The sequence below is a fragment of the Habropoda laboriosa genome, unplaced genomic scaffold (assembly GCF_001263275.1).
Source record: "Habropoda laboriosa isolate 0110345459 unplaced genomic scaffold, ASM126327v1 scaffold186, whole genome shotgun sequence".
NCBI classification, from domain to species: domain Eukaryota; kingdom Metazoa; phylum Arthropoda; class Insecta; order Hymenoptera; family Apidae; genus Habropoda; species Habropoda laboriosa.
The window spans coordinates 751482-760994 of NW_017100427.1; the positions used below are offsets into that span (position 1 = coordinate 751482).

Genomic DNA, 9513 nt, shown 5'->3' on the forward strand with positions numbered 1-9513 from the left:
AGACCGATTAGTTATATCGATTACACTCGTGTTTTGTAGTATTTCATCATTTTCCAGCTATTCGTACAAGTTGATCTATCTTTACAATTAAGAATACTTCTCGATCGTTCGGTTGCACGTTGAAATATGTGCGAAGTTGAGCAACGAAAAATGTGGAGTTTGAATGGTTTAATTCGATATTCGATGTATTTCGAAAACATCAAGTGGAATTATGTAAATTCAATTGTATTCTAGTTATTTCGTAGTTTCGTCGTAAAATGTTGAGTACAACGAAGAAACTTAACGTTTATCACACAAATGTACGCGATAGTGTGCAATATTTCAAAATATAACTGTCTACTGAGAAGCTTTTTCAATATTACAAATTTGTCTACCATGAAGTAATTTAATTGATTAAATTAAGTATAATTTAACTAAATTGTGCGTTTGATAAATGATGCAATCTGTTGGAGAAATTGTTAAATATTCCGTTGTTGCAACGACTTGACGTAAAGTGGAAATAAATATGAATTTTGTTGACAAAATATGGTATTATTTTCCTATAATTCACTTTATTGTGTAATAAAATATGATTTTTATCACTATAAATGAACGTTCGTTGCAATAATATTTGGTAATATTACACGTATGTTGCAGGACAAGCGAGAAGAAATGCAAAGACGCAGTGAATTAGAAACCAAGATGGCTGAAATTCTCGAAAATTTGAAGACTCGTTTGCTAGTCGAATAATTTTTATTATTATCATGTATACGCATTCGTTTCGTCGCTTATTTCGATAGAAACTAATGAATATATAAATATTTTATTGAAAACAGGCAGTTTCCTTATCCCAAAATTCTTAATACGACTTATATCGTTCAAATGGCTTGTCGTGTAACCGTTACGCAATAGATTTATAAGCGTCTCTTGCTACACTTACCTTATTCCAAAATTGCGCGTCTTTTTGGCACCTAATTTCGTAATCGACGTCTGGAACTACCACACTTCACTTGCACTTCATCGCACACTTAATTGTGCAATTATACTTCACTAATTATATATTATTGTACTTTATTTAACGACGCTACAATTAAAGATTCAGCAGCAACGCGCACTAAAAGAATACTGAAGTTTGGAGTATCGCAATTATTAACTTCAATATTTATATATCGATAATTATCGAAGTAATATTACGACGTTACATTACCAGAGTGCGCTGCTCTCGTGTTGTTATTAATGTGTCAATGATGTGTTGACGTTTTGAAATATATTTTATCTAATAAATGTAGAATGTAGAATGTATAATATTGAATAATTTAATACTGTAGATTACATTTTTTATAAAATTTGACAATTACAATCGTACAGACATGGAAGAATTTTTACAAAACCTAGGAGTAGGGTTAAGATCTATTGACGATCCATTTTTTGACGATTCGTATAACACTTGCAAAATTTTTAAACGAAAAGGCGTTACTGTTGAAGATGATGAAGAATTATGTCATGAAATGTAAATAAAAAGTTCTTATAAACGTTTAATTGCGTTTCATAACCTAAAACGCAATATAAATGTATTATTGAATAAAACAATGTGTTAATTTCAGTATAAAGGAATTTCCTTGTCATGTCACTGGTTGTAGAGCCACATTTAAAACATTAATTGATTTTGAAATGCACTATAATAGTAATCATCGATATGTCTGTGGAGAATGTAAAAAGTCTTTACCAAACCCTAGATTATTAGACATCCATATTCAAGAAACTCATGATAGTTTTTTTCAAGTTTTATGTATGAAACAACCAATGGTACTTATCTATTGTTTAGTGCTCTAGTGGGTGTATTATGACATATATTAACATTTGTATTTTCTTTTTAGTACCAGTGTTATGTTTCTGAGTGTGATTTAAAGTTTAATAATGCAAGTGAAAGAAGAAAGCATTGTGTCGAAGTACATAAATTTCCTAAGAATTTTCGATACAATAATGTCCCACATTCTACAAAAGATGAACCGAAAAATGCAATGGATATTGATGAATCTGAGCCACAAAAGAAGGAATCGAAGGCTAAAAAGGTGCAGTTAAATAAAAATCAAAGAAGTAAAATGTTTACAGGTGCAACACAGAGTACAGTGTCGGTGAATTCTAATGTTCATGAAAGTCCCTCAAATGTTGTAAATACTAGCTCTGGGTCATCTTCTCTAGCTTTTATTCCTCGACAAATACAAAAATCATATACAAAAGCACTTACTAAAAATGAAACCAATGAAAAAGACGTTCTTCAAACAGGATGTATGATGGACTTAGCAAATTCACTACCTGATTGATAATATCTGATTGAGAAAAGGAATATTATTATAATAAATAACATTCGTTTAAAATTTTATGTGCTTTCTGTGTTATCTTTTTTATTTACATTTTTTGCCTATTTGTGTTATTCAATATACATTTTCTTACACAAACTTAGTTTTTTGATTTGTTTACAATACACTGTATTAAAGTACGTATTATATTTACTTGGAACTCATCAAGAATCCTGTGATGTTTACACTTTAGGTAAAACTAATATTGGATAACTTATTTGGCACACTGTTATATTAAGAAAAAAACTTTGTGGTAATAATATTAAAAATAACTGTAACACTACTGAATGGCACAAAAATTCATAGCCTCGAGGAATGACTCACCTTCTAATCCCAACCATCATCAGGAAAACATTTTTACACAATATACATACAACAGTGATGTTGGTATAAAGATGTTATACACAAAAGAAGAATATTTGATAAACAGGAATGTAAAATAACAGCAAATGATACTTCTCTCTTTGAATTGGAAGCCTATCAAATAATAAAAAGGAACATTGTAAAACATATGCAGATGTTTACAGAATATTCGTTCCTTACAAAATACAAGACAAATTTTTACAAATATCGCGTATTTTGTTTCTTTATCAACGACAAATACGACCCTTGAAACCAGCGTTAATTTAATTTTTAACGAACGCTAGAAAACTAACAACAACTTAAGATATGAGATCTGTACAAAATTTAAAGTTGAGTAAATTCAAGTTGAGTAAACCATACATCTAAGCTTGGCCGTTTCGTTCCTGAGTGCTACGAGTTCGTATTTCAGTTTCATGTTTTCTTGTTCTAAAAAAGCTGCCCTGATAGCAATTTCGTCTTCTTTCGCTCTCCGAGCGTCTCTGGAGCGTTTCGCTGCTTCGTTGTTTTTTCTTCTCCTTTCCCAGTAAGCTGCGTCCTTTTCGTCAACAGTGCTGGTTGGCAGTCCCGGACTTTTTGTTATTCTTCGCATTTTGATGTTTGTTCCTTCGTTCGACCTTCTGACAGATTCGAGCATTCGTTTTCGGAACTCCGAGTACGCCTCAGTGGAATTTTGATCGTACATCATTTCTGCTGTTCCCACAGTAAGCGATAGTGGATCTTTTGGATAAGCTTTAAAAGGTCTTGGTGCTTTCTTACCGATATCCGGAGATAGTGTGGACAACGAGATGTCTTTGGAATACGTCGTCGAAGTAGTTGTCGATGGTGTAGAAGTGCCGACTATTTGCGTTGTTTTGGTCGTCTCGCTATTTTGCGAAAGCAACGTTGGTAATACTGTGGGAACGACTGGAATTGGTACATTCATTGGTAAAACAGAGAAACCAGCGTTTGAACCGATGACATTATTTGCCGGTGTCTCCGAACAGTTATAAAGTGAATCGTATTTGATTTTTCTCGGTGAATCCGACTCTGAAGGCGGTGTTACCATGAACGTTCGTCCCTCGAAAGGACTTTTCCGTTCAGAATCCGAAAAATGGCCGATTTGATCCGGTCTCGTAATGATCGCGGGTGAATTTGAACGTGAACTTGGTGAATTTGATTCGTTGGACGTTGACGTGGTGGTCTGTTTCTTGCACGAGAGATCCAGGATCGATTCGGTGAATGCTATTCTCTGTTCCCGTTGCCCACAAGAGGTGAAGTCCAGAGCTTGTACGCTGTCCATCGGTGACTCGGAATAAGAATCCATGTTGCAACTTTCTATCGCCTGAAATGACAGAAAAATGTGAGTAATTAAAATTCTATTTTTTCAAATCGCCCGCGAAGCAACGAGCTGTCCCAATGTTCTTGAGACGAAATGGTAAATAGATACTTCTCAACTTTCGATTCGTATTAGACACTGCCGTAGTTAGCGATCGCGATAAGTCGTAGTTAAATAGAAACTCTCGCGTCAGGATAGACGATAACGATCGTTGAAAATCGTGGAAAGCTAACGAAAAGCGAGCGTATCCAGTGATAAATATATCGATATGCGTATATACCTATATACACCGTAGAACATGAAATCTCCACGCCAATGAAATTGAAACATGCCGTTAGACAACACTACAGGTTTCTTCGAACAGTTTCACTTCGAACTAACGAAAATTCACATTTCGAAAAATTGAAATCGATCTATTTTTTTTTTTTTACAAACGTCATAGAATGTAATAGAAATTAACGTATACACTGGTTACGCAAATTCAGCATTCTTCCACGTCTATTGAGCAACTACCACTGTAAACGACGAACGTCTCTTACCCAATGATTAATCCAAGAACAAGCTTCAGTCACTGATATCACAACACACTGTATCGTGGAATCGTGCGCGTTTTCTCAATGATTTTTAGAATAGAACCACGGTTACGACGCCCGTTCGAAAATCGGTATTGATCGAACGGGCCTAGTCAATTTTTGGTTGAATCGTATTCACACAACCAATCGCCAAAATCGTTTAGCACGAGAGGGGGTGTAGTTTCGCTTATATACTAGCCAACCCTTGCAAGACTCAGGGGTAGGAGAAGATTCCTTAGAAAATGGTGGGGGACCATACTCTTGATGACCATAGCGCCGGGGTCCGCGTGGCACGCGTTCGCCACTTCCTCTATTCCCAAAATGTTTACGAAACGAGACGTTTACGTGATTACGCAAATGTAATCAGAAACACGAGACGCGAAACTGGTTACGGGTGTTGTGATAACGACTCTGTCGGGTACGTCTGAACTTTTCTGATGGAACTATTGTATACACGGTATGGTATTTTCTTTTTAACGTAATATTGCAACATAGGAAAAATAGAATATTTTAGGCAATTAACAAAACTAGATAAAATTGAGACAGTATATTTTTCAGGGTATTTAAATACAATTTTTTCATACGTCACTGTAAGAGAATCTGTAGCTTTCAAGGAGAATGCGATAAAATTAACATTTTACTTAGAACTTATTTACTTTCAATTATTATTTTTTTCTTCAAAATTCAGGCGACACACAGTGGAGTATTTCTACGAAAAAGTTGGCCAAAATTATCTCACTGGTTTTAGTAATAAATAGTAATGATTTCGCTTGGAAGTGACGAAGAGTAATTATTTGATACAATTTTACAGGAAAACACAGTAAGAAATCAAAATTTCAGAAATTTCAATTTTTAAGCAACTTTTGCATAATACCGTAGAAATGTTAGGTTGTACACGAATGTTTCTCTCAGAAGAACTAAAAACAGTAACAATTGTATCTCAACAATAACAGAAACATACTCGGTTACGCTAAATATTTGGTCACCTTTCGCGCGACGATTAATCACACATGTTAAATATGACAATAAAAAGGAGCATTTGTTTCCACGTACGGAATTCCCTTCTTACTTCCGTTTCGTTTATCGCGCCGAGTAGGCGTGTCGTTCGGTACAATACACAAGGCTCGGTGCCCCGTGAAATGAAAAGTTGCGTGGAAATTTATAGTTCTAGGTAGTGATGAGCTCGCCACCGTACCTGTCGAAGACAAATTACAGCAGCTTCTTGACCTCGAACAACAATCGAATCCCGCTAAATTAATCCGGGCAATCGTAGTCATCGCAGTTTGCCTCGGGATTTCGAAAAATCCAGTTACCGGTTTGGCACACTAAAACCTTTCTGTCTAAATCCTGCGTAAGGACAGGGCCGTGTACACGCTGTATCGGCGACTTCCTTGGGCAAAAGGGTTGAACGTTTGGTAGTAGTCGGTAACCGCGACGCGGGGTGTCTTTTCGTGCAACGCTTAGGAAAGTGTGCATAGCAATCACTCTGCATATAACCCTTTCGTTTGACCTTTTTCCGTAGCGTTTCGCAGCTGCCTTTGTTTCTGGCCCGTGTCGCCTGATTTACGACGGCCACCGTCCAAAGAGAATCGCGGAATTTGCGTAAAGTGCTCATAAATTAACCGGCGAAAGCGTTGCGGCCTGGTGAAATTTGTCGAGATTTTTAGTTGGACGAGAAATGGGTGGCCGTTTGTACGTTTGCACCTCGACGGCTGCTTCTCTCGATGCACGATGAATTTTCTTTTCTTAGGCTGCTGCTCGTTAGGGATGGACAACATGTGGCAATTTTCATAGAGTACCACCGGAAGATGGACCCACTCCTTTCTTCGGCTCATGCTGACTAATGGTTCAGTTGCACGACCGAGTGTGTAAGTTCGTTAGTTAATCGTTGCTTCGACTGCTTTCGTCTAATAGCTACTTCTCATGGTGATCTCTTTGTTTCACGCGTTTTATACGACTTTCTGGTGGTGCGGAGGCGATTTTTCTGGGGGATGGTGTATTCAAATGTTTCGGAAATTTGCTTAGGATTTAAGACTATTAGGCTATTGTATTTAAGACTAAAGTGTGCAATTTGAATATTTCAGCTTTAGTTGCACGTTCTGCTAATATGTAATAATTTTTTAGTTCAAGGCGATCTTTAGAAGATTTCTTGGAGCTAACTTAATCACATCACGAATCAGTCGCAAAATGGTAGAAATTGCATTTACTTCAGGGAATAAATTATCGTCAACTAAAGATTACAGAAATGATTAAAAATTACATTAGGTTAGCCGAAAAAAAAAATATTTGCTCAACAGCTGAAATGGGCGGGTTGATACCACATAAGAAGGAATTTCTTGTCGAAGGATTTTTTAATTCAAAGACTAAATGATTTTTAACGAAACCAAACTGAATCGTGTGGAGATTAAATTTTCATTTAAAAGAAAAAAAAGAAGATTAATTATTTCTCGAAGACAGTATCATCGCTCCCCTTTCACTGTGAATCTCGTCCAGGAAATTCGTGGAAACCGAGTGTGAGAAAAATAAGAAATAAATGACGAACGACGACAGGGCCAGGTTACAGTTATCCTCGATAGAGGAGAGACGTCTCATTATGTCTTCGTCCCAAGATCACGCCAAATTTAGTCCTCCGTTTCGGTGCCCTGTTAAAACGTCGTGTCGAGCATAGAAAAGCACCCCGGCGCTCAATTCACCGCACCGCCTCTTTTCCCGTGTATACAAATTTTTGCTCTTTTGGCCACATAACCCACATTTCTATGGTGTAGGGACGACCGCAACCCGTTATTTGCGATTTTTCCCGTGGCCGCCGTCCGACGACAGATGAATGAATCCCCCGCGCATTTGCATCTGCTCGTACCGCACAGAGAAACGTATACAAACGATGTAACGGTACGCGATGCAAAATCCTCGCGACGATTTCCACGTGGAAAATGTCTCGATTCACCGGCAACGTTTTTTTTTTTTAACTGCCCCGCCGCGAGTAATCAGTTTCCGTGTGAGGAGAAACGGGTGAATCTTCCGGAGAATTGTATACAAATTTTTGTGCATTTTGAAGGATGTCTGGGTATATGTACAGTGAAGTCGAAATTGTGGAACGAAGTTTCCCCATATACGCCTCGATATTTGTGAAAATTTATTTTCAAATTGATGTATAATTTTTGTCCTTGTTAGTGTATTTCTCTGCATACAGTAAAGTCGAAATTGTCGAGCGAAATTTTCCCATATAAGTACGCCAGCATTTTTATGAAAATTGATTTGAAAATTTATCGAGTACAATCTCCATTATATCATTTTTATCCATATTAATTTTTGTAAATATTGACAATGACGTTGAAAATTAAATTTCATTAGTTTAAAAAATTAGGTAAGGTAGGTAGATATTCTTAGAATAATTCGAAAAAATTTGAATATATCTGAAAAATAATATAACGATGACCTACATATGAAAAATTTATTTTCCCATTTGTACCACGATTATCGCGTCACTCTGTACACCGATCGTAGGACAAATACACAGACGATAATTACGATCCCAACACGCCGCTTTTTTCCATGTAAAGTTAGTGTAACGGGAAAGGATTGCGTTCAAAGGATTTTTTTTCGTTACTTAATCCTATTGTCCCATTCAATATTCCTTCTACCTGCGTTATATAAGATCATTTACTACGGGTAATACCTTATTTTACCGTTTTTATCTTTTATTACCCTACTCTTTTATTGGCTGTATACCTCGCCGTCAAAATTTTTTCACAAGAAAAACTTTTTACACTTTTTAACTGAATAAAAATCGTTTCAAGTCACGTAAGATCAATCACACCTACAAATACGAGGTAATCACCGTGTGAAAACTTCGGTAGAATTATCCCAACGCTTCATTTTCATTAAACTTTTCCAACTGCAAAACACTTGGAATCAACCGTGACTTCGTCGACTGCATAATCGTTAAATTATCGATACTTTTAATCTGTCCGGTTGCATACGTCGTTAGATAACACAAATGACTAATAGAAAGCGTGTGATAGACCGAAAGAGCGTAATCTTCGGACACAAATCGTCGTTTTTCACAGATTTCCCAAGCGAGCGCGGAACCATAACATTTCGAAACGATAATGTTTCCCGGAATCGGCTTCGCGCGATGTTTTTGTTGGTGTCCGGTGTATCCTACGTTGAATAATATCAACGACTCCTCGGAACAGACGTAAAACTACGTCAACCTTGAGTCCCTTGCGGGAACATCGACGGAACAGGAAATTGTCCTCGGTGATTTCTAGAGCGGTCAGAATGCAAGGCTGTGTTCCCAAAAGAAGGTCATAATCGATAATCAGCACGTCTTTTAGTTTCCCTGGAAGTAATACTGCCGAGAGGTAGTAAACAGGAAAAAGTGGATATTATTGGCAAAGTTGAACAAAAAGATGAGATTTTCTGACCGTTCTTCTATAACGTACCCATTGTACATTTTCCTTTGAATCAAAACTGCAATCACGTGGACGAAAATACGACCATTTTGCCTAGGAAATTTGCCGGGGAGAAAAGGATGAACCTGCGAGAGACACGGACAGAGAACGAGGATTTATAAGACCCTGGAAAAGAAGTGGATATTTGATCGAGCTAACCTTGAGAATATTGAAACAGGGATGATTATAACGTGTCAATGAACATTGTGTGGCCGTTGCTTGAAAAGACGGGATGGTTTCGTATTAAATGGGAATATTGAAGGAGTAACGTCGACAGGTAAAAGGCAATGGCTACCTTATAACGTGCAATAAAACTGTACCGTTCTTCAAAAGTGCCAATCGTTGCAAACCCCCGATGTGAACGCAACGCGGTACAAAGAGAGAAGAGTAAGCTTCGTTCGAGAGCTAATTGTGGGTCGGAACGGTGCAATTTGAATATTTAAATTCTGTCAATAAAGCAATTGTCACTT

At 37.0% G+C, this 9513-nt stretch overlaps 3 protein-coding genes across 3 annotated transcripts in view; 2 read left to right on the forward strand and 1 right to left on the reverse strand.

Annotated features, from left to right (window-relative positions):
• Window positions 1–729, forward strand: part of LOC108575536 (golgin subfamily A member 6-like protein 22) — a 3414-nt gene extending 2685 nt beyond the window's left edge. Inside the window, exon 2 of the mRNA XM_017938358.1 lies at window positions 637–729. Coding sequence (XP_017793847.1) covers window positions 637–729 — 93 coding nt within the window. The remainder of the gene's footprint in view (window positions 1–636) is intronic.
• Window positions 730–1349: 620 nt separating this feature from the next.
• Window positions 1350–2303, forward strand: LOC108575606 (zinc finger protein 511). The gene is made up of 3 exons (XM_017938436.1): window positions 1350–1489; window positions 1584–1785; window positions 1857–2303. The coding sequence occupies exons 1-3, from the start codon at window positions 1350–1352 to the stop codon at window positions 2301–2303; spliced, it is 789 nt and encodes a 262-aa protein (XP_017793925.1).
• A 739-nt stretch (window positions 2304–3042) lies between these two features.
• On the reverse strand, window positions 3043–7384 carry LOC108575610 (protein giant-like). Its single transcript, XM_017938440.1, has 2 exons — window positions 7291–7384; window positions 3043–4016 (listed from the first exon to the last, which is right to left on the reverse strand). Exon 2 carries the CDS (start codon window positions 4003–4005, stop codon window positions 3043–3045), a length of 963 nt encoding a protein of 320 aa, XP_017793929.1. The 5' UTR covers window positions 4006–4016; window positions 7291–7384.
• Window positions 7385–9513: the final 2129 nt, after the last annotated feature.

Excerpts from the sequence above, each read along its gene's own strand:
- LOC108575606 (XM_017938436.1), top strand. The coding sequence starts at position 1,350 with ATGGAAGAATTTTTACAAAACCTAGGAGTAGGGTTAAGATCTATTGAC. Across the intron at positions 1,490-1,583 it reads GAAGAATTATGTCATGAAAT|TATAAAGGAATTTCCTTGTC; the intron begins GTAAATAAAAAG and ends TGTTAATTTCAG. Across the intron at positions 1,786-1,856 it reads TATGTATGAAACAACCAATG|TACCAGTGTTATGTTTCTGA; the intron begins GTACTTATCTAT and ends TTTTCTTTTTAG.
- LOC108575610 (XM_017938440.1), bottom strand. The coding sequence starts at position 4,005 with ATGGATTCTTATTCCGAGTCACCGATGGACAGCGTACAAGCTCTGGAC.